Raw genomic sequence first — 24,521 nt, 5'->3', positions numbered from 1 at the left:
GGTGCAGCTAACTCTGTAGGAGAGGCGAGGGGGACAGGGGGAGGGGGATGGGGATGCCTCTGGAACTGGGGCTGAGGGGGAGGAGGAGGAGACTGAGGAAGAGGAGGCGGGGGCTGAAACTGCGGGTCGGACGAAGGGGGGGGAAACTGGGGAGAAGGCGGGGGGGTGGGAGAGAGGAGGATCTGAGGCTGTGGAGGGCGGGCTGCCGTCGAAGAAGAAGCTCTCCCAGGTCCCTGGGGCATCTGCCTGTCAGGTCTCTGGAGTGCTGCTGCAGGAAGGGTAACCTCTGCCTCCTTGCCTTTATCCGAAATCTTCTTGTTCTTTCCTCTTTTCCTTCGAACCTCGGTCCAACCGCCCACTACCTCTGGACCAGGCTCCGACTGCCTCGGCTCCTCCTGACGTGGCTGTCCGGGGGGGGGTGGGGGCGGAGGGGGCGGGGGCGGGGAGGGTCGAGACGAGCTGGCGAAGCGTGGACAAGCAGCCGCCAAGTGCCCAAAGCCGTGGCACCGCAGGCACTGACCTGGCTGTCCGGTGACTATCATGCTCTGGGTGATGCTGCCGGCACCTGTCACAATCTCGATCACTGCAGGGAGAGTCGCAGGATCCGCCACAGCCACACGGACTCGGGGAGCTCCTGCCGTGGTCACCGCGTCGGCAAAGGTGTCGTGCATAACCGAGCCAAAATGGGAGCCCAAGTCCTTGACAATCGGCCGCAGCTCAGTAGCAAGCCCTGGAAAAACTAGTGTCACTGGGTGGCGAGGTATACGGAACCGAACATCGAAATCCGCTGCGCTGAAACCACGGTACCACGGGACTATCATGATGATCTTCCCATCCACCGATGTGGGGGAACCAGCAATCAGATTGCTCGCAGGTTTCTCACTGGAGAGTTTGAGCCAGAAGATGCCCCTTCCCATAAGGGCCACCTCCTCAATATGGCCATCCTCTAGCAGGAGAGTGGACTGGAGCCAGTCCCTGATGGTAGACCTGGAGGGGGAGTGTCCAATGACTCTACCGTAAACAGAGGTACGAGCAAAGTCAATGGCTACCTCCTGAACACGAGATGATTGTTGCTCTGTCAGGATAACGCGGTAGGCATCTGGAGAGGGAGGGTCCGACTGGGCCTCCGGATCCGGGCAGGGGGCCGCCATACCGCCAAGACTAACTGCAAGCTTCCGATGAGGAAAAACAGGCTGCCACCCAAGAAGGGGACGAAGCGGGAGGTGGAGCCTGGGGGTGAGGCGGGCGAGGCGAAGTGAGGGGACGGGGGGGTCGGAACGGAGGGCGGGGTGAAGGCTGCGGGGTGCGGGGGAGTACGGAAAGGCGCGGGAGGGCGGGGGGGGCGGGGTTGGAATGGCGGGGGTGGAGGGGTGAAGCGGGGGGCGGGGAGAGCGGAATGAGGCGGGGGCGGGTGAAGCGAGGGGGCAGGTTGGAGCGGGGTGGATGGCGAGGGAGTAGCGAGGGGCGGGTTGGAGCGGAGGCGAGGCGAGGGCGGGTTGGAGCGGAGGGGGCGGGTTGGAGCGGAGGCGAGGGGGTGGGTTGGAGCGGAGGCGAGGCGAGGGCGAGGCGGGTTGGAGCGGAGGGGGCGGGTTGGAGCGGAGGCGAGGGGCGGGTTGGAGCGGGGGCGAGGGGCGGGTTGGAGTGGAGGCGAGGGGGCGGGCTGGAGCGAGGGGGCGGGATGGAGCGGAGGCGAGGGGGCGGGTTGGAGCGAGGGGGCGGGTTGGAGCGGAGGTGAGGCGAGGGGCAGCGAGGTGTCCGGCGGGGGGGGGGGAGGGGGGACGGGGGTCGAGGGCGGAGGGGGAGGGGTGGGGGTGGTCGCGGCGAGGGGGGAGCTAGGGGGAGGTAGAGCTAACGGCGAGGGGGGGGAGGGGAAGCTCGCAGGAGCTCGATATTGAATAATAATACTCCAGCCTGTTCTTGTTGAGCTTCAGATAGCCACACTGACTTCGTAGATGGCCGGTCACTCATCTTGACACTAGCTTTGCTGCATCCTGCATCTTGACACTGATTTGGGTTGACACCTCCTCTAACGGTTGCTGGCATCTTTGCCGTACTTCTCATCTTAGTCCTTTGTCAGTGCTGGATTTTCATCGCCATTCGTCCAGACTCCATCCTACCATCTTTGTCATAGGCACATCTAGCGCAGACATTCCCCAATAGGATCACTAAAGATGGCGGCTATGAATTGCTGCTAACATGTGAGTCTGTTCTCTCGGACATGCATCGGTTCGTTTAGGCTTTGGCTCCATTAAGGAGAATGCCTTTTTTCAGATGGCCTAACACAAGAAATCGTTCATTGCAAAGATGGACTCAATCCGTAATGCAGAATGCTCATTAGTCAGTAAATTAAGAATATGCAAAGGCATGATACAATACTTGTTCAAGGCTTGATCATTGCATTGGACAATGTGGAGTGTTCCATTCATTACTTCGTTTCTACCCAAGGAAGTACAAACGGCTTCTAGCCGCACTTGTCGAGACACCTTTTATCTACTCTCAATCCTATTCGTTCCCATCTCACCCCCCATGTCAGTCCAACAACTTGACTTCCTTATCACACGAACAGCCGAGCCCTTACTGCGCCATGTACTGTTCCTTAAATCCTCCCTCTCTCAATGCTTGGCAGGTCTTCTATGCCAAGAATTTACATTAATGGAACCTACTCGCTGTTAAGAACAAGAGTAGCTGAAATGTGTGCTGCTTATTTGTGTGTTCCTGGTGATCTAATTTTCAGAGTAGATTCTCTGTGCACGAATTGTTTCTGGTGAGTATTTTGATGAAGAAGGTTTGTAAAGGCTAGGGATTCAAGATCCATGTCTTTCTGGTCTTGACTCACCAAGTAGAAAAAATGTTTCACATTTATTGTATTGTAAGGTAAGTTGTCTAGAGGTTGCTGCATTTTGGAATTTCAACTTTAAACCAAGTTTGGATGTGCCCCAGCCCCACTGATAGTGTTATAAAATCATGTCTAATATTGGAGGTTTAATGCTCGTGCTTCGATATTCATCTTGTTGTTGCTGCAGGCTTTTGCAGATGCGTATGCGTATTTTGAGAAGGCTCTCATGGAGATCCCAGAAGGCTCTTCTGCTCAAGTCGAGGGAGATTGTTTCAATATACTTCCAAATATTTTACCAAGTGTGGCAAGCTTGCAATCTGGACCGTGAGTAAGTGAGAGATCCTAATCTTTACAAAGCCTTGTATATTGTGTTTTTTCTTTGTCGTGTTCATGTGTATGTGAGTGTTCACCCCTCCGTGGTGTGTGTGCACATCAAGGAGATCTTCCTCAGTCATGCCTGGAAATAGTTTCTCTTTGCTTTTGATTTCCTGTTGAGGCTCTCTGTTTTTTGAGACCCTCATGTAAATCTTGCTGATAATATACCTCTCATGGGTTTACCAAAAAAAGTCTGTGCACATGCACATATGAAAGTGCTGGATGTGTGCATGTGGAGGAGCTAGAAATTCTTGGTGTCAAACAAGCCTTTTGTTGTTTTGACAGCATCCTCATCAGCTAAGCTCCTTTGTTTGAACACTTGCTTCCGGTACCATTATATACCTGGCTTCCGGTACCATTATACACCTTTTGTTGTTTTGATACATCCTCATCAGCTAAGCTCCCTTTTTTCAACACTGCTTCCAGGTCATTATATACCTTGCTGCACATTTTTGGTTTTGTTCACGACAGTTGGCATAGATTGTCACACCTTGGGCTAAGGCCCACCAGCCTGATGGCAGTTTTGGGCACAGTAGTCAATGGCCAAGTGATTGACATGGATGGCTGGTTTATATTTCACATTATAGGGACTAGTAAAAGCAATCGCGGGGAGGCATCACTAGACTATGATGCAGTGAAGAACATCCAAGGCTAAGGACCATAGCACTGGCATCTAAGGGGAGGTTTAGGAAGTTACTTAAGCCCTGCCTAGCATAGCCATACAAACTGAGGTTATATAAGTGGCTTGACCCTCATTATTTGTCTATGGATTGTTTTGGTGCATGGACTCCTTAGTGTTAGCTTGTTGAACATGACGCTCTTGGGGTCTGTCAGGATGGTATGAAATGCCATGGCTTCTTGTTTGAATGTTCCAGCTTAGGAGGGTAATCCTAAACCTTCAGCTCACGGGTGACTCAGAGTTCTGTGGATATATGGCTGGGGAGGTGAGCCCGACACCCGATCCTTTCATTGTCTAGCTAGTGTATGAACTCTTAGTCAGGAATTTGCCAGGGGTGTTTGAAGAGATATGGGACTTAACTGTGAGAACTGCAGCAGAACTGGACAGAAATGGAGAGAGAAAGAAAGAAAGATATATTAACATCTGTGAGAGGCCTCGCGGGCCTATGAGACAAAGTGCAAGAGAGAGAGAGAGAGAGAGAGAGAGAGAGAGAGAGAGAGAGAGAGAGAGAGAGAGACCAAACCACACACAAGCAAAACTGGAGAAGAAAGAAAGAAAGAAAGATATATTAACGGCTGTGGAAGGCCTTGCGGGCTTTGGGACAAAGTGCGGAAAACAACAAAAAGGAAAAAACTCACTCAAGCCACAAAGGGCTGGAGCAAAGGGCACGCTAAGGCCCTTGCTGAGTACTATGCTGAATAAAGTGCTCAATAGCTCAAGAAAAATCGAATGCAAAACATGTCGTATCATATCATATCATGTCATGTGCTATCTAAGGTAGGAAGAGAGCTGGGACTGGGACTGGATCTTAGAATCCGAAACCTGGCACTGTAGTGGCTCGTCTATGAGTGGCGAAGATGTCTCGGATTTGCCTTTGTCTGGCCGTCTCATGCTATGGTGGCGGAGGAGGGCGTGGTCTCCTCGATCTCTCACTGCTGAGCTATGTTCAGAGTGACCCCTTGTCTCGGGCGGTCTCTTTTGAGGAAAGATGTGATAGGTCGGACCTCAATTGAGTGTTCTCTCTGGGCGCTCTACGTGTCACGGATAGCCTCTACAATCCTCTCTCAGCAATCCGTACCGCCTACATATCAGCTAGCTCCTCCTCCTCCACCCCACTGTGTCCTGGGGCTGACTCAAATGCATAGAAATTTGTGACATGCCGCTGTATCTGATCAGCCTTTGTATCTTGTGGTATGGTCCCCTCCTACTGCTCCTTGATCTGTCGTAGCAAGGTCTCCCTGTGGCAGCGCATCTCAAGTAAATAGAGCCCAGACCTGGTCATGGAAGTGGATCAATCGTGACAGTGGGCCGAACACATTCCCATCCCGATAAAGATAGTGGTATCGCCCTCAGATCTCGTAGTAGGCTGGGCAGGCACATAGAAAGTGCTCCTCTGTCTCAATCTCTCCTAGTATGCATATCATGCAGATCCGCTGCTCTCTAGGTATGCGTGCTGCTCTCTTTGTCTCAATCCTCAGCTAATGGGATGAAAACGGCATTTGCTCAGTGGCGATCCTCAGTGCGTGCGAGACTCCCTTGTCCTTGGGATACTGGAGTCTGATGATGAATCCCTCCTTCGAGACTCTGAGGAAATGGTCACGGTAGAATTGGGTCTTGGTGGGGAGCTCTTGAACCAAACCCCCCCCCCCCCCCCCCCTCTCCCCCCCCCCAAAAAAAAAGGGGCGCAAGATGTGTGGAGCTGGAGGAGGTCTAACCGTATGATAAGGTTAATCTCATCTCGTGGAATCGGCTCAAGGGGTGCATTCATACTCTACTGAAAGGGAGGGAGCCTGTCCATCTGAATCCTATGTCTGGAAAACCATGTGGATATACGTGCATACCATGTGTCTGCCCTGCTCTTAGCTAGTCATTTGTATGACTCCAAAGCCAACATTGGTAGTCTCCACTGGGACAAGTCCCAGACTCTATGAATGAATGTCACTCTTTGGAAGATGGCATCAGTCTGTAGTGGTGTCATGGCGAACTCTGCTTGTAATATCTCATGCGGGACTGAGGGCTTGTTCCGAATCATCCTAGATCCCATAGTCACCTGTAGCCGCTCAAATCTCCTCCACTTTGCTATCGGTAGGTCACGTGTCTCGAATGGTGTCAGATGACCCAAAGCCCGCTCGTGTGTTAGGTGGGCTCTTGCCTCTCTGCACTCGTCATCGAACCAAGGGTTTTGGGGCATCTTCCCATCTCAAATCTGCATGGGTCGGGTCGTGGGAAATGATCTGGTAGCAACGTCTTGTACCACAGAGACAAGGGTGTTGGAGGCGCTGGTGAGGTCTACATCATCTCCAAGTAGAGCTGGGAGCCCCCTGGCTAATTGACTCATGTACACTGGGTCAAGGGCACGGTCTAAGTGGATTTGGATGCGTGCAAGTGCGGGGGGGCTGTCCTTGTTGCGGGCATAGTGGCAGAGATATGGAAGGCTAAGTATGAGGGATCAGCTCTGAGTGTGGGGGGGTTATGACAAAGTTGTGTATTCGTGAGACAAAATCTAGTGGGCCTAGTAGATAGTCCATTGTACTAGATCCACCACCATGTGGGAAGCATGTGAGTCCTTCAGATGATGGCCTCGTGGACTGCCCCTAGCTCAAGTAGATGTCGTCCATATCCTGCCACCTGTGGGGCATCTGCAAAGTGCCTCAATATCCCGAGCTCAGCTGCATCTAGCTCTGGGACTATATTTGGATCTCTGTCATCAGTGAGGTCAAGCAAGCCAACTTGCTTATTTCCTGTCCGTGCATTGAAATCCCCCAATAGGAGGGTGTCTCCCTATCTGGAGAACTCCATGATGTCATCCTGAATCATCTCATAGGGGCTTTGTCCGTTTGTAGTGATGTCTCGTGCAGAGGATGACGTGTCTGGAGGGAAGTAACACACTGCAATGAAGATGGGTTGAGCATCTGGAAGCGGAACGCGTATCCACATGTGTCGTGCATGCTCCTCTCTCTGGACCACAGATATGAGTGGTCTCAAGTATGACTTGAAAAGGACAGCCACCCCCCCGGAGCCTCGCACTCCGCTATCTCTCCTCAACTCCCTCCTGTTATTGGGGGCAGCCCTCTCTCTAGGCTCTCATGTGTCAAACTAGTAGTCTTGAAGGACATCACAAAACTACATCAACTACATCTTGCAAAATAGTCATGAACACATACTAGAACACTGTTGTTCCCCAATTTGCTCTATAGCAAAAACTAATAATATTAACCTGCACTATGACATGACTGACTTGATGCTGAAATTTCCTCATATTGAGGATTGATCCGCTGATCACAAGGGGTGGTGAAAACTGAATCCAAGAATGATGCAAATGGCATAAATCTTTGGAATCTGATGGAGATGGAAGAGCCTCATGTTGAGGACTGATCTGCTGATCACCAGTGGTGGGGAAAACTAAAACCACGAATGATGCAATATGGCACAAATCTCTGGAGTTTCATGGACGTGGAAGAGCCTCATGCTGGGGGGGTTTCACTTGCAAATCTATTGCAAAACTAGATATTAGATCCAAACAATCATTACCATTGATCAATCATTACCATCGATCAAATAATTGATATCAAGAGAGTTTCCCTCAATGTGGATGGAACAAGCTACTTCAGAGCACACGAGTTTGTGTTGATTTTTGTCACAAACTTAGTACCTCTTGTGACTTGATTTGTTATGTTCTGTACAGTCATATGTTGCTATATCCCTACAAGATGAACATGTGCAACCATGACATTAGTTATTTTCTTTGGTGGCAAAGACGCCTAAAAGTTGGAAAAGACATAGTTACATGGGATCATTTTGAGCAATGCTTTGTAAGCAGTTTGTGTCTGTCAATGCGGACTTCGAAGCACACTTAAAACTCCGACAATTGGAGCAAACTGCCTCCTTGTCTACCTACATCTCCCAGTTCACCACATTGGTATTGGAGATCGATGGCGTAACTGAAGGTGATAGGTTGCATGCCTTCATCTTAGGCCTCAATCTCGTGTGATCTCCTTAAGACCAACCTCTCCATTTCACAGAGGATGCATTGGGCAGCTCTGACGGTTGGTACGGAACTTCCTTTGGGCCGGTTCAGACGGCACGAGGAACACTAGGGCCCGAGTAGCTTGGTAGACGGTGATCCTGTAGGCACTGGGAGGCTTGGGTATCATTGATCCGGAGATGCAGAGCAGAGCCCTTCTAGGCAAGTTGGTGGTTTGTGGCCTTGCCCCAGGTGCTGAGCCTTGGAAGCTGTGCCATTGCTGCTCAGATGGTGTCCTGGAAACTATCCCACACTGCCTATGGAGCTGTTGTAGCGCAGCGAGGTTCTGGATGAGAGCCCTCAGGATCATGACATGCATGCAGAGCCTTCACAGAGACTACACCTGGGGGATGGTGGCTTGGTTGACAGAGGGAGGACACGCGTTCCAGATTGATGAGATCTCCCTAGCCTATCGGATACAAGGTTAGAGCATTCAGAGGATTGCACTCCACGAGGCAGCCCCCCCTGATGCCCTAGCTCCTCCTTCCCCTAGGGAAGACAGTGTTTGGGAGGTGGTAGCCAGCATCACGGCTTGGAACATTTGGGTGGCTCGTTGCAGTCTCGTGATGGGAGAGCACCCGGTTCCACCCTCGGCTACCTTGGTTGCCATCTGGCAGGATATCATTTACACTCTACGGTCCACCTGGGAGCGTGGGACTCCAGGCTCCAGGGCGACTATTGATAGGCGTTCTCGTTTATGCAAGGCTTGGCTTGCAGGTGTTTTCTACATTTTCACTCTGCGAGGGATTCTTTGGCTGTATAGTCCCCCCACTTGGCTGTTAGCTCTAGTTCCCGAGATCCTCTAGGCAGTGAGCTGGGCTTCTCTGGAACAGGCCAGTTTTTCTTTCAGCCTTTTTCGGTTTTTTTCATACGCAGCACCTTCGGGGCTGTTGTCTTGTATGAAATCTTTCAAGCATTAATAGAAGGTTCCTTTCTTTGGAAAAAAAGAGAAAGAAACCAACCTCTCTACTATATCAGATGCGGTCACTCACTGACTTTCAAGTCTCCTTCAAACGAGGCTATTGTAGCCAACACTTCTTGTTCTCAGGATACCAACATATCCAAACAAGGTTTAGCAATGAAGATTCTGGACCAAATCAAGATTCCAACAAGTTTTGCAAGCCTTATTCTTTGAGCAAAATATTATGTTTTTAAAAGACATGAGGTGATAACTTGAAGTTTCGATTGCAACTGGTTCACAACCTGTACAGTGGAAAAGCCAAAAACTGAACAAGAGAAAGTAAATGATGATCATACGTCAGTTATAGACTGAGAGTATTTTTGGTTTAGCTTTGAAGTCCCTGATTAGTGCCTTGCCATCTCGGCAGACAACCCATTTACCTCCTTTTTCTGGCCGTAGCCTGCCTTCACCTTTGCAAGCCCTGAAGCTTTGCTTGCTAGCTAGGTTTTTGTGATTTTTTCTGTAATCCACACTGGAAATTCTTTCAACTTGTTGGGTTGTCAAAGAATCCGTGTTCTTTTCTTTCTTGTGCTGGTTGAGCTCCTTCTTGACCAATGTCAAAATTTGCATATTCCCGATCAATTTCTGGTAGAGCTTTGCTGAGTTTTTTGAGGGTCTCACTCTCAGTACCTTCTACCATATTCTAGTTATCTGGTAGTCCTCCATTCTTGATTTTCTTCGAGTTGAGATGCCTTTCACCTTGCTCCTTTCTTCTTTCTCATCCTGTGGCTTTTCAACTCTCCTTTAAATTTCTCTTGAATCTCTCCCTTAAGCTTTTTGTGGAACCCTTTCATCCGAGTAGAAACTAGCTCCTCATCTAAAGCTGAGTAGGGAGTTGGCTTGTTCATCTTGAGCTCAGTAGCGTTTACTCTTTCTTCTAATTCCTTAAATCTGCGCTTCAGCTCATTGTTCTCCTTTGTAAGAAGGAGAAGTCGCTGCTGGAGAATAAGTAGGGCTCATTCTGCCTAGTGCTAATGAGAGTTGATGGCAGATGCTACTGTTGCAGCATAGGAGGGTTGCTTCTCTCTTTTTCTATCACTCATTTAGAACCAAAAAATGATAGTCTACACCATTCTTGCAGCACTTTTGGCGCTCAATAAATGAAGAATCTAACTTTGACTCATAAGACAAAAGTGTAGATCATCATCTAAGGAATACAATTTTATTTGACTTTTGTAGTGATCCAAGCAAACCTCGGAAAATGATGCTAATTTCTCTGCTTGTGAAAAAACAAGCCTAGAGCAGCAGCTTGGTAAGACTTGACAACGGCTAGGGAGGGACTCCTAGGATTCATTTTGAACAATATCATCTTATTGAAGGCTCTAGACTTATATCTAATCCCTTAAGCTAAGCCATGGGAGCTCAGCCTAGCTAGGAGTGGGAGCATGGCAGGAGTAGAGGAGTCGGAGGAGGAGCTCTATATCCTTCATAATCTACATAATCATATTCAAGCCAGACGCAAGCTTATACTTCTTCTTATACATGTTCACAAGCCTTATTTAAGCCAACAACAGAAGCAGGCTCATGCTTTTTCTTCTTCTTGACCCCAATGTAGCAACGATCGCCCTCAGTACTTGACAGGCGCAGCTAGAGGACTGACAAGATGAATGGAAATTCATCCAAAGGACTATGCACCATCTGTACAGGCAATCGCCAATGGTTGACTGTCCTAAATGACCCAAGAAGAACTCCAATATGGAGCCGAGCACCTCTCCTCATCTAGAATACCAGCACATCATACAAAAGGCAAAGCACCTTGAGTAGCCAATATCATCTATATGACCCTTGCTACCAACTCGGAAGATTCCTTTGGTCGAACAGTTTCTTTGTGTATAAGGCTTAATCCATGGTACCTCAGTAACCATCTTGATTGACAATGGTTGCTTACATATTTTTCTAGCGATTTTCTGGGTACAACAACTCAGATTGAATAAGAGGCCTAGTCTTGTTGAGTACTGAATCGAACTTGCAAATAGAACTACTTTCTTGTGCAAACCATGGGTGAAGCAATTTTCCTTCTATATCGAACAATACATGGACAAGTTGAATTTTAATGTCACGCCACTCTCATGATATGATGTCATCCTTGGACAACATGATATGATGTCATCCTTGGACAACAATGGCTCTACGACTAATATTGTCCAATTAGTTTTCGTAGTGACACGATCAAGTTTGTCCAGAATAGTAACTTATGAGTTAATTGGCTCTAGGGATGCTCCTATTACACCCATTGTCTTGTTGTTACAAGTAAGGAAATGGGTTTGAAAGCGATAAGTTCAAACTAGACTTTTGTGGGTTACTCAGTCAAAGAGACACCTAAGCAAGATCCTTCTAAGTATTAGACCCATCCGTTTTCTAGCCCTATTTGGATATATTTCCAAAGGAGTTACCGAATATCAGTTATCACCTTGATGACTAGTGGACCATGCAATTGAACTCATTCTTGGCAATATTCCATTGCCAAGGCCTCCTTATCAGGTTAATGAGGAAACTGAACGGCAAGTTACAGATTTACTCAACAAAGATAGTCTGTTTGGCTCCCCTATACTCCTTTAGGAAAAAAGAAAAGTCTATGCACCTCTGCATTAACTATAGAGCTCTAAACAAGCTCACCATAAAGAACAAGTACCCATTGCCTCGAAATGATGACCAAATTGTTACATGCAACACGTCTTCAAGATTGATCTCTGTTCAAGTTATCAATAAATCCGCATAAAAGAAGGTGATGAGTACAAGGCAACTTCTTGCACAAAGTACGGACATTATGAATGTTTAGTCATGCCATTTGGGTTAAGTAATGCCCGAGCAACATTTATGACTCTTATGAACGACATCTTCCGACCATACCTTGGTACATTGCTACATGCATGATGCAACACATTTCTCCAAGCTTGATTACCGTTTAAGTCATCACCAACTCTACATACAAAAAGATGATCAGTATAAGAAAGCGTCTCGCACAAAGTGCTGACATTATGATTGTTTAGTTATTCCATTTGGGTTAAACATTAGCCCATCAACATTTATGACTCTTATGAACCACGTCTTTCGGCCATACCTCGATAAGTTTTTCATCGTCTACTTGGATGACATCCTACTTTTTCACAGATCCTTGATCGAAGACTAGCAACATCTTTGACAAGTTATTGAAGTTCGGCATGTGTTCTAGGTGATGAAGATGTTCTACCTTCAGGCGATTATGTTCTAGAAATCTAAGACAACGATGTTCTTCTCATTTCCAAGTGCATTTTGGACCATGGACAACAAGAGACAACATCCACTTATCACTGAGTTCCTCCTTGAGTGGCACGATCTTGATGATTCTAATGCTACTTGGTAGATCAATGAAGATATGGCAGTACCTTGAGATTTTACAGCAGTATTTTCAGCATCAGACATGATCCATTCTACATTAGTTCATCTTTTCCACCAAGATCTTCTTTTGAGTGGGAGGGGATGTCATGATCTATGATGTATTCCTGTCCTAAATTGTTCAATGAACGGACACTTGTAAAACGGTATGCCCTTCAAGATGGGGCAACTTCACTTCTATTTGTAACATTGTAATGTACTTTCTCATCAAGGGTTGCACCCTTCACTAGAGGTACACACCTCTTCATGCACACGCGCTTTGGAGCACTCACCTTTTCGTGTGTGGCTCTTATCTATATAAGGGAAGCCTCTTGTAGATGAGATAGTTACTTCTAACACTTCAAATAATACACTTATTCTTGTTCTCTGCTATCACTACAATCTCTTTTTTGCTCCTCAACTCCCTAGTGATGCTAAATTACTAGGATTTAATACATGGATTAATGCAAGAAACCATGAGAAGAACCTCCCATTCTTCCACTACATTGCTCCAAGAGGTTCCAGATCATGGTTAAGGGTTGGATACCCTCTAGAGCCTCTCACTGGGAGGTGTTTCATATTTTGCAAATATGCATTTTTTTTTTTCAAGAAAAGTACTTCATTAAGTATGAATAAAAACCGCAGAGCAAGCTCAAGTGCGGGAGTACATCATGTTCTAGAGCCTCTCACTGGGAGGTGTTTCATATTTTGCAAATCTGCAGTTTTTTTTTTTCAAGAAAAGTACTTCATTAAGTATGAATAAAAACCGCAGAGCAAGCTCAAGTGTGGGAGTATATCATGTCAAGCATGAGAAAAAAAAACAGCTCAGAATGAGGAAATAAAAAACCCAGGTGGCGGCTGAAAATGCCACCTCATCCCTGAGGGAGAGTCAGAGAAGAAAGGACAATCCTTTCAGACTCTGAGAAAAGTAACCCTCCTAGCAGTAGCAGTCTTGGAGGTTCCCTGTATGTTCGCCCAAATGGCCATTAAAGAGAAGGCTTTGGAAGTCCCTCAAGAATAGGAAAATTACTCTTTCTATTCATGGAGGAGTACATTAGTGGGTGGTCCAGGTTTGGAACTCCCCTCCTTGCCCATGTTGCCTCTGTGTTGAGGAGTCCATTCATTGCCTGTGCGATTGCAGACAGGCCAGGGTTGTCTCGAACGGGATTGTGGGACTTTTGAGAAGGTTTGCTCCCTCCCCTTTCTTCATCACGTGGGGCTTAGTGGCTTGGCTCTTTGTGTTCAGGCCTCAAGTGTTTTATGAGATGCATAGCTGCTCTTGGGCTTCTTTGGTTTAGCGTTGAGCTATGCTTTGTGGATGTTGGTCCCTCCTCTCCCTATAGACCTGCACTTGCCTTGATGGACACTAGTTGGGAGCTCATAGTGAGCATTTCAGCTTGGGGTATCTGGAGATCCAGATGCATAGAGGTATTGATGGTTTCCAGGTCCACCTATTTCGTACCTTGGCCAGTATTTGGACAGACATCTTACACACTTGATGGCCATTTGGTCAAGTATGCATGGGTCTTCCAGGGCTGCTTCTGCCAAGGGGATATATTCCTCAAGAAATGGCGAGGTTTTCCTTTGTCTTTGGATGCCACTATAGGTTTGAGGTGGCATTTTCAGCCTCAGCCCTGATCTTTATGGCTTTTTTGTTGAGCAAGGCTTGACTTTCTAGGGTTTTTCTCATGCTACACATGGTGTACTTTTGCCTTGAGCATTTGCGCTTGGGGCTTTTGTCATACTTAATAGAAGTCTTCTTCATGAAAAAAGAAAAAGGAAGAAGAATTGCATCAAATAGCATTTGAGATACCAACAGAGTTTTAGACTCAACTTTTAGAGCAATTTGAACATACCAAAAGACCCAAGGTATGCCCTAGCAAAGATCTAGTTGATGCATGAATCTTAATGAGAAATACGAAATCAGAGTAGTAAGGGGATGAAGGATGGGGAGAAAATCTTACACACAATTTGGGAGCCTATGGGGTCACCACCCCTGGAAGCAGTTTTACTTTCTTGTCAAAAGATACATCTAAACCTTCTTTGAATTTGAGGAGAACTATTACCCTTGTGGCTTTTGACGAGGACCTCTATTTCTTCAACATCTTGCTTCAATGTTTCTTCGAGCATTTATTTTAATTTTAATTTTTTGCTTGCCCTGCTTGTCGTGAGCTGAGCACTCTTAGAGATTGGACGGCCTGCAAATGGATATTGGATGAGAAGGTAACTGCTTTCATTACATAGAGGAAAATGTTGCAGTTTAGGAAGTGCTCCAGTTGGGCCCAAATGGCAGTTGGGAGGTGCTTGATATCAATGGCCTGCTGGACAGCATAAACGGCTGGCTTTATTTATTGGCAGAAATTAGACGCCGCTAACAGAGTAGTTGGTGCAGGGTTTGCTGGCTGCACCATTGTTTTGTTTCTGTTATGGTCTGCTGCAGGTATTGCAACTGGAGCCAAGAAGCTTGAAAGTGTTTGATGATTGAAGCAAGACGACTGGCTGCCTAACGACATGCAATGTGCATAGGGAAAACTATGAAGGTGGAAGCACAGAGCATTTGATGCAGGCAAGGAATGGCAAGCTTTGCTGGGGCAATTGGCAGTGACTGGCAGGAAGATGGCTAGTGCATTTATAGAGGGCTTTTTGCATGTTGAATTGAGGCAATGGGCACCTGGAAGTTGGAGCTGGCTAGAGCAAGTCAACATAGGCAGCCTGGTACGTAGAGGATTGGAAGTTCTGGAATTTGAATGGAACTGTCTTGGGCAGCCGTTCTTCAATACATGTAGGGGGTGCTCAACCTAGATCAATGATTAGCCCATGTTTAGTCATAATCCTTGAATCATGATTGGTTGGACTTGATGTCTCTTTTAGATCTCTCAAGTACAATTGTCTCAAAGCTAACACCAAGGCCTAATTCTAGTCTAAACAGCTTACATGAGCTTCTATTTATTATGTGTTTTACAGTCGGGAGTAGTGACAAGTGGGGGACCCTTGTCACACCATTTCCAGAGCTCAGCTGCTGATGAATTGCCTGTTTTGCATTTACAATTGTGTGATGAGCAGTTAGACCTTGGGTTAACCTGGTCATAAATCCTAGAAGCAATTCCCTTCCCTGGTATTCAACCTAGGGTGGCGGATCTAGTCACCACAGTCACAATCCAAAGCATCTAAATTTAACTCAATCCACTTGGTATATATAGTCAAATAAGTCAAAACAAGGTCAAAAGTAAATGTAACCTATATCTCAAAGGAATATCCATCCTCATACTATTTCTGAAATGGTCGAATGGGTGTAACATAGTTAGATTTGAAGCCTGTGTTTGTTTACCAGCCAATTAAGAAGTGTCTCAATCATAAGTTGTGTTGACAATTTGTATGCTTGTCTGTTTTCGTAATGCCATGTTTGGGAATAATCTTGATATGTTTTTCTATTGTAATAGTGGACATACAAATTATTATTGAGCTGTTTATGCTAATACGTTTAATGCAGTGCAGTTGCACAACCAGCTGCACTTGCGTTTTGTTGGTTGAGCGTGTGAATTGATGAACTGTCCCTCCACAATGGTTGTAGGTTTTTGAGATTGTAAGGCATAAGTGACATGTTTTTTGGGGGCCTTGATGTAATGAATGGTGCAGTAGCTTTTTGTTGATGCTATCATGGCATTGTTTAAGGCTTGAAGGTTTGTGACTGCACTCACTGAGTCTTCTTTTGGATGTATCAGAGGACAAAGCATCTTAGTATCCAAGTTTAGCTGTTAATCTTGAGGGTCTCACTTTGAGGATCTTTTTTTGGCAGGTTTAATGGTAATCGTCTTTATGAAACTTAAGTAAGTTTGAGATGTCAAAGGAATTGACAAGTTGAGGGTGCTATTGGTAGAAAACAAACTATCATTGTGAGACTGTGCTTTAACAGGGGAGCAGTAAAAGGAGATTTCCCCTGTACTCCACAGTTCGTGCATCTGTTGCTTCTTAAACAGACATGGTCAACACACAAGGTAGGGATTGAATCTGGTGTTATTGTGAAGTTTTTAAACTTGGTCTGTTCGCTTTCTCTTCGGTTCATGGAGGCCATGTGCCCTCCCTAAAAGGTGATGTACTAGTTGCTTTTCTGCTGTCGCATGGACCTGTTGGTCTCCTGTGGACATTAATAGACTTTCTTTCTTTCTATCTGTAAGGCAGAAAGGCATGTAGTTCTACACTTTTTACGCCTTCTAATAATTCTCAACATTGAATTCTTAAACAGCATTTCTATTATTTTACCTCCCCTTTCAACTTCCTCTGTAAGGCAGAAAGGCATGCAATTCTATTATTTTACCTCCCCTGATAGTTGTTCACAGGGAATTTTGCTTAGACCATTTTGTCAATGCAGAAAGGTGCTTAATATACATTTTTTTGTCCATGTGGAGTGGTCTCAATGCAAACTTTGATAGAATAATGTCATCCATTTTCTTTTGTGGGTCTTGCCATAATCTCTGTAGTATTTTTTGCCTGACCAGATTTCTGATTTCTTCTCCACACTATGGGATATGGGCAGCCGGTATTTCCCACTATTCCATCCATGTAGCCCCTTCTTTGTGCCACCCTGTGGTTCTTGTGGCCTCCATTGCCTTTCGTGGGATCCTGCTTGCATCCATCTTTTCGAGCTTGTTGAGGTATGCCATGTACTGTTATAATGCCTTCCCCTCAATAGGTAACATCCCCGTCTCTGCAAGAAGGAGGGTATAGAGTTTGGGCTTTAACCCCTAACTCACCGATGAGAAAACATTTGTGGATTGTCTTTGGTCTTTTCCAATATGCCCTTGATCTCTGGGTGCCCAGGCTAGGCAACCCTAGAGCACTACTGTTTGTATGAGCATGGTGTACAGAAACTTTCTCATTTCCCAGCCCCATAGATGTGCCTTATTGCATTTGTTTTGAAAGTAGTATAATTCCTTCAACCCTCCCATGACTCTCCTTTCCACGCACTCATTCCAAGTCCCAAATATTTGTATGAGGTGGTTGCTTCCAAGGGTCCCCTTCAAACATGAATGCCATTTGTTTGTTTCATGTCCCGATTGCCATCACGTTTGTTTTGGCAATAATTTACTTGCATTCTTGAGTGTCTGCAAAATTCGCCCAATGCATCCAGGTGGGCCTGCATATCTTTTTTGTCCTTTGCAAAGAGGATCATATCATCCACATAGATGAGTAGGAGTAGGGCATAGCCCGCAATCTGGACTCCCCTCCACTGTAGTCTCTCATCCATTCTTCCAATTCATCAATGAACAATCTGAAAAATCTTGCTTGACCCCTATTTCATTGCTTATGATTACTTTCCCTTGCTTATAGTTTTGCGATCAGCTAGTGGTTGTGCCAATTCAGCTAGCACATTTCTATGTTTATAATGTTAGAATTATTATTATATTCTAGGCAGTGGCCAATGTAATGTAATAAGTGGGTTAGGGGCACTTTTCCCTCTTAGAGGTTTTTCCCCCTAACCACAGTCTAATCCCTAACTACGGTTAGTGATGGGCTGATTTTCTACCTGAACATGCTGTCCATTAGGCATTACAAGTTGCTGGTCTTCATGGATCTCTGTGTCCAATGGAAATAAACCTTCAAATATATCATGTGAGCTACTTGCTATCTGTCTATGGAATTCAGCACATGGAAGAGGTGAATGTCTCTACAAAAACATTGCTACTATCAAATATTCTCAGCTTCCATGGATAGAATATCCCCTATTGCCACTGTTGTAACCCAAAAATATGCATTTGACAGCCTTGTCATCTAATATGCCTCTCCTTTGTGAAGGCACATGAACATAAGCAAGGTTACCAAAAGTCCTGAGATAGTCAACCTTAGGCTTTCTATCATACCGGTCTTCAACTGGAGTGGCGGTCTTCAAAGCCTTCATAGGGAACCTATTCAGAATGTGTGCTGCACACATGATCACATCAAGCCAAAGCTTATAAGGCAGATGTTTGGCCCTCATGATGCATCTTGTCATCTCCATCAAGCTCATGTTCTTCCTTTAGCATCACCATTCATTGGTGGTGTGTATGGCATAGTACACTAATGCTTTATCCCCTTTCTGTGAAGTATGCTTTTAATGCATTTGACACATATCCCCCCCCTCTGTTTGTGCGGAGGGTCTGCACCTTGAAAATTGATTCATTTTCGGCCATTGCAACGAAATGCTGAAAACATTTAAGTACTTAAGACTTTGCTTTCAATGGGTAAACCCAAGCAAATTTGGAGAAATCATCAACAACATAGTTTTTTCCGCACGCGTATGGTATGGAAAACCAATGTTTGCAAACGTCTGAAAAAAGACGTATAAAATGGCATTTCAAATGTTACCCGCGAAGGGGGGAGAAGGGGGGGTATTTATGTTGAATGCCCTCGTTTTTGACAATTTTGATTTCGCTTTTCTTCTACCTTGCCTGTGCGTTTGTCTTTTAGTTTTAATCCTTATGGCTCTTCAATCCTTGATCATTGATGTATTTGGCGAATGATGAATCATGAAGTGACAAGTCTTTCAATGTTAGTGGATCTAGATCTATAATCTGTTTATGGTTTAATATATATTTTTGGAATGCTTAAGTAGTTGAAACGTGAAACTTGAACTTCTTAAAAAAATGTCCTACATTTTACATTTGAAAGTATGACAATTCTTAGGGCCATGTATGGTTCAGCCAGGGGCTTTTTTCCATAATTACTCCATACTTGCATACCGGAAAAAATATGGGCTACTAGGTACTTTCCAAAAGATGGTGTCCGCATGGGACCACACAGATGACTCTGAATGAGCTGCAATTTCTTGACTGGAGAAGGCATATTCTGTACCATACCATATTTAGGCTCCCATAATTCAGATGCCCAAACTTGGCATCCATAACTCCCTTTCATGCATGGCAGATTTGAAATGCACAAATCTGACATCACCCATGCCTTTAACTGGATAGGCAAAAAGTATTAGCACAAAACAATTCCCTCCTGGAGGTGATGTGTCTTGAAGCTCCACTGTCAAAGTTGCATGTGACTTGTTTTACATTCACATTCAAGGAGATATGCAACATGTGATATACCATAACTGCAAACGATAAAAGTTGCACAAAGTGTGCTGAGTCATCAGCTTCAGTTGCTGTAGAGGAGAGGAAGCAATAGCCAAACCAGATTCTTTCTTCTTTTCTTTGGCCAATCTCTTGTGGTATAGTGACCTGGTTTTTTACAGTAGTGGCATTTTCCTTTCTTCTTGGGCTGCCCTGTGTGAACCTTTGCTTTATTTGACTACTGTTCTGAAGCAGCCTTTAACTGAAAAGCACTTGAATTTTTGCCGTTTCCCTTGTCATGGGCTGCAAATGCCAGATCATTGCCATGCATTGAGGAATATTTATTTTTCCTCGTTTGTTTCTCCTGCAACAATAAACTCACTAACTCCTCAAGGTAAGCGGCTAAGCATTACCCCAAGTAGGTCTTTGGCAATGATGACAAAGTCCTAGAAATCAGTTAAGAAAGACTTGATCAATATTTAGGATTTGCTCCAGAGGATCCTAGATATTTGAAAGATGATCATCCAGGCTGTCACCTTCATGCATCTCCAAATTCTCAATCTCCTTCTTGAGAAAAACAACTTTTTGAGAAAAGCAACTTTTGCCTCATGCTTGGCCTGATATATGGTCTCAGGAATCTTTGAGAAAAGAAACTTTTGCCTCATGCTTGGCCTGAAACATGGTCTCAAGAATCTTCCATGCACGCTACAAAGTGTTTCATGAACGGACGTGAAGAATGATGGATCTCTTGATTGACATAGAGATCACTGCTAGGGCTGATCATCACATGAATCCCACCTCTAATCTTTTGTGGGAGCCGAAGGTCCTATAGTTTGCTGTCTAACAGCTTGCTGTCCACTTCTGACAAACCAACATATTTTTGCCATAAGGTTCCATATGGAGTGTCTAGTTCCATCCAACACGTCCTCCTATTCAATACATCAAAGGCATCTCCTCCTTGCTGGCCCATTATTCCACAAACAAAAATCCAGAAAATGCTTGCAACTTGCTCTAAAAATCTGACTCACACCGATTGCAAATATATGTAAAAATTGCCCTAAGTCTACACTAGACTCAAAAAGCTGCAACAATAGCTTTAAGCCCCCAAATGTTTGCAAAAGAACCTGCACAACTCTGAATTTTTGTAATTTCTTGCAAATGTGAACTTGTTTGTTTGCAAAAAGCAGATTTGAGGCAAAATTGTTAAAAATTTTCATGAATTTTTTTGGGGATAAAAAATCACAACTTTCACACTCAAGTGGAGTGATTTAAACTGCAAAAGATGACATTTTTTCAATCTGTTTGAAATCTTTTGTACTTTGCACTCCATAGTGCGAGAAACTCTCTATTTCTCTTTCTCATTGTACTACAAGGTTGCTCGAGAAGTGATTGTTCTCGTAAGAGGTTATGTGTTTGCATGTGCTTGTTGGCTACATGCCTAAGTCCAAATAGCACGAGATATTGCAACCAAATCCACCTCGCCACTGTGTGCGCGACCTGTTCCATCGGTGTCACTCCATTCTGATCATGGTGTAAACCATGTAGGCTGAGATGTGTCCTGCTCGATTGATACTATGGACATAGATGTATCCAGTGGATCTGCTTTTGAATGCCTCTCTCTATGTAATTCGAGTTACATTATGAGAGAACACCCCTCACAGGGGAACTAAAAGTTCTTAGCACACCCTCAAATGTTTAGGACAATTTGAAACTAAAAGTGATCTCAGATACAAAGAGAGCAACAAAGTGTTGACAGTTAATTCATATCTAGAAATTCTTGGTCAAATAAGTAGCGGTATCAGCCTGGATCTCGTAGTACTTGGGGCCATAGTTCCAACCATACTTGCATGTTTCATGAGACAAATGTTTGCAAACATTTGGATCAAACTCATATGGTGCGGGATGTGTGTGTGTGTGTGTGTTTTTGGGGTGCCGGGGGGGGGGGGCGGGGTATACCATCTACAATGAATATTCTTATTGAAGGCATTCTATGTGTGTTATGCTTCCAAGAGAGGGCTAGTAGGGGGTCTATAAACGTCTCATACTTCAAACATTTGTAACGTTTGGTTGGAACTATGCTTGAGGCATCAGCACATTAAAAACCTCAGTAGGCAACCCCAATATAACCTCGCGACCTGCATCTTTACCCATGTAATAGCTTACATTCTCTGTTCTTTGTTTGGGAGTGATATAGACATGAGTCATGATTGGCTTTGAACTTTGCAACAAATGGAGCTCTTATCCTTACCAAGCCTTTTTCATCAAAATATGGATCCTTGTGACATTTGTGAACTTTGCTGCTCTAGTTGTATGCGAGGAATTCAGCCTATTTGCATGAGCATATTTTTTGCAAAAGCTACACAATACTTTTTTACTCCAGAACCCGCTACTAAGACTGCACCTCTAGTGCATAGGTGGGATAAATACTAGGGCATTACACATTTATTTAATGGAAAGTATCTATTCACAACAGGGTGAGGGACCTTTATTTTATTTGTGAATCTTATGCTTGCATATTTCAAGCAGATCTACAGGATCCCTATAGAGGTACAGGTTGACAATAATGCAGTGAAGGTCTTATCGAAGAAGATGCTATGCAGGCATAATGAAGAGGATGACATATCAGTATCTGTATAGGAGGATACCTGCATGCTTTGGCTATGTTACTTCTACTCTTGCAATCTTGCCTTTTCTTTCATATATCTGAGATGCCTTGAGTAATCTAGGGAACGCTAGAGAATTCTATGCATGAGTCAAAGGCAACTTCAAGGACTGTAGAATGTGTTGGGATGAGTTGTAAGTTGCAATTATCCATATATTGTGATTGAAATTTGTAAATTAAACTCATAAACTGACCCTAGTCAATTTAAATAATCATTCCCCCTTATGACATGAATTGCAAGCCTTAGTGAAACTTTTAGAATATGTGTGTTATAAAATCATTATATAGCACTGAATAAAAGTTCTTGCTCCACCTATTTGTTACCTATGTATATATCTGCATGTCATTATGTGGCTCAGGAAATCAAATCTCTGAAGCTTTGAAGTTTAAGCACCTTTTTTAAAAACTTTATTACGAATCACCAATTTTGCCAATGTCTTCATGTGTCTCTAAAGGAAGCACGAGATTTGTTAGAGTCAAAGAAATAGAATGAAGTGCATCATGTAGTGCACCCCTTATAAATGGGACTACTTGCAGGATCGGCCTATAATTTCTATATTGCAGCTGATGTTCTTTCCCATTCCTCTGTTTTTACTCATTGATGGAACATTGTAAATCCTGTTTCAAGTCTGCAGGAGGATGATAAGGTTTCCGGTATTTTGGCTGGGTGATAGGCAGGCCACAGTATCAACTCGTCCACAGTACAGTGCAATTTCGATTGTAACTGCAAAATAGGTAAGTCCTGGGTTTTTTTGTTAGTATTAGCATCTACATCTAACATTGAAATGTTGTGTATCCCCTACAAGAAGTAATTTCATACAATGTATTCTTCAAAGTTACAGTAACATCCACATCGGGTGCTCTTGCAGGACCTCTGATGATCCTGCGCTTCTCATAAATCTCAAACTATTTTTCCAAATCTGGTTTTTCTTTCAGAACCAGGGCTCTATATGCAACAAGATACCTGCAGTATTTCAGGGATTGTGGGAATCCATGCATATGCAGAGGGATGGATGGATTATTTGTGGAAGGTATGACTTGTGCCCCATAAGTGATGATCTTTGAGCATTTCCAGAAGTTTTGTATTGAATGATATTCAGGCATTTCAAAAGGAACGATCTTTTGGGCTGAGTGATGTAGTTCCTGTTTTGTTTATGAGAGCTTTTGCAAATACTCCGCCCTATCATTTTTTGTTAAAATTTTGTGTGCAAACAAGACTCTAGATGACATGAGGGATTGTACAAAGATCCAATTCTGAATTATTTGTAATTATTGGCACGAAAATGTCGCTGTTGGGACTTGCATCATCATAGGTGAGGATGTACACTGCTCTGCAAACATGATTTTTTCATTTTCAATGAATGCATGAGAGCAGAAGGTTCCCCAGAGAGAGAGAGAAAGATGAAATGAGGCGACTGCAGTGGACTTGATGGAAATAAACATTATGCCAAGCAATCTGACATTGTGATGCATCAGGTACATTCGAATTATGTTCATTTGTGTCCTTGATCTCTACTATCAGAACTGCATGATATCACCTTTATTGAGGAGAGGGAGGCAGTGAAGTTGATGGGCTGAAAACATTTCCGAGCAAGCACCAAGACTTCTCAAAGTAACCTAATAGTATGAATATTGGATAGTTTCACCATTATATATACAACAGCCAGAAGGGTTTACTTGACTGAGCCACAGTAAACTAGAAGATGAATATAGATGCACTTTTCTTTTAGTAGGTTGTGATCTGGATTGTGTGCTGTCTTATTTCATATGGCATTAGGTGAGGTCTTTGGATTGGTTGTTGATGGCCTGGTTTTCTGTCCACCAGGTCCAGGATTTGAATCACAAACATAACACCTACATCTCACTGTCAGCTCCTGCAGGTGACAGCAGATAGTGCCATATGCAGACCTCCGTATTCATGGACCATTTCATGATCTTTTCTCTGATCAAATGGCAACACCGGGGATAAGAAGTGGAGGAGATAAGATTGCCACAACCAGGCTGGTTGAATACAAGAAATTTGGAAGATGAGCACACTCCTGGTGTGGATGAGAGAGAGGGATCAGGAGCGTTAAAATGTATGAAGTTCATAAGAAAACCTGGGTGTGGGAAAGTAATTCTCACTGCCTTAAGTAATTTTCAGGACAAAAACATAACATGAGCAGACAGTGGGCAAATGTTGGCATGTGATGGCTTGCATGAGGATGCTATACCTATATGTGTATAATTCACCAGGTGAAGTCAGAAGCCCCAAAACCTCATGAAATAAAGATGGTGTTCAATAGATATTTTGATTTTGGAAATCAGTATCTAATTTCCCTTTCCATCAGTCTGTTATATGTGGAGGTAGATGATTTAAAGATAAAAGCATTAGATTATAAATTCTTTCACAAGATGCCCTGGCAATACTTGGTCTAGCACTGAGACACAATGCTTGCTTGAGGGGGTGTTGGGGGGGGGGGGGGGGGGGCACGGGGCGTGCGGGGGGTGGTTTGAACTTTGTCCTAAGATGTTGAAAACTAAACAGCAAAGCGATGAATTAATGCTATCTGAAATATTAAAACTAGAAAAGTAAAGCGACGAGACCTTCAAGTGT

The 24,521-nt window shown here is 44.4% G+C and overlaps 1 protein-coding gene across 10 annotated transcripts in view; it reads left to right on the top strand.

Annotated features, from left to right (window-relative positions):
• Positions 1–24,171, top strand: part of MEE44 (Nucleotidyltransferase family protein) — a 73,465-nt gene extending 49,294 nt beyond the window's left edge. Inside the window, exons 14-19 of one of the 10 annotated variants that reach the window (XM_087374728.1) lie at positions 3,024–3,160; positions 16,026–16,224; positions 22,561–22,660; positions 22,795–22,956; positions 23,402–23,654; positions 23,751–24,171. In XM_087374728.1, coding sequence (XP_087230854.1) covers positions 3,024–3,160; positions 16,026–16,056 — 168 coding nt within the window. In that variant the 3' untranslated portion in view covers positions 16,057–16,224; positions 22,561–22,660; positions 22,795–22,956; positions 23,402–23,654; positions 23,751–24,171. Of the gene's footprint in view, positions 1–3,023; positions 3,165–14,669; positions 14,921–16,025; positions 16,225–22,553; positions 22,661–22,794; positions 22,957–23,238; positions 23,655–23,750 lie in introns of those variants that run through there. The other 9 variants (XM_087374730.1, XM_087374727.1, XM_087374729.1 and 6 more) reach the window with 9 other exon arrangements.
• Positions 24,172–24,521: the final 350 nt, after the last annotated feature.

The sequence above is a fragment of the Dipteris shenzhenensis genome, chromosome 5 (genome assembly GCF_047967505.1).
Source record: "Dipteris shenzhenensis isolate YYH24624 ecotype China chromosome 5, Dip_SZ_1.0, whole genome shotgun sequence".
Lineage (NCBI taxonomy): Eukaryota > Viridiplantae > Streptophyta > Polypodiopsida > Gleicheniales > Dipteridaceae > Dipteris > Dipteris shenzhenensis.
This window is presented reverse-complemented; position numbering and strand designations above follow the sequence as displayed.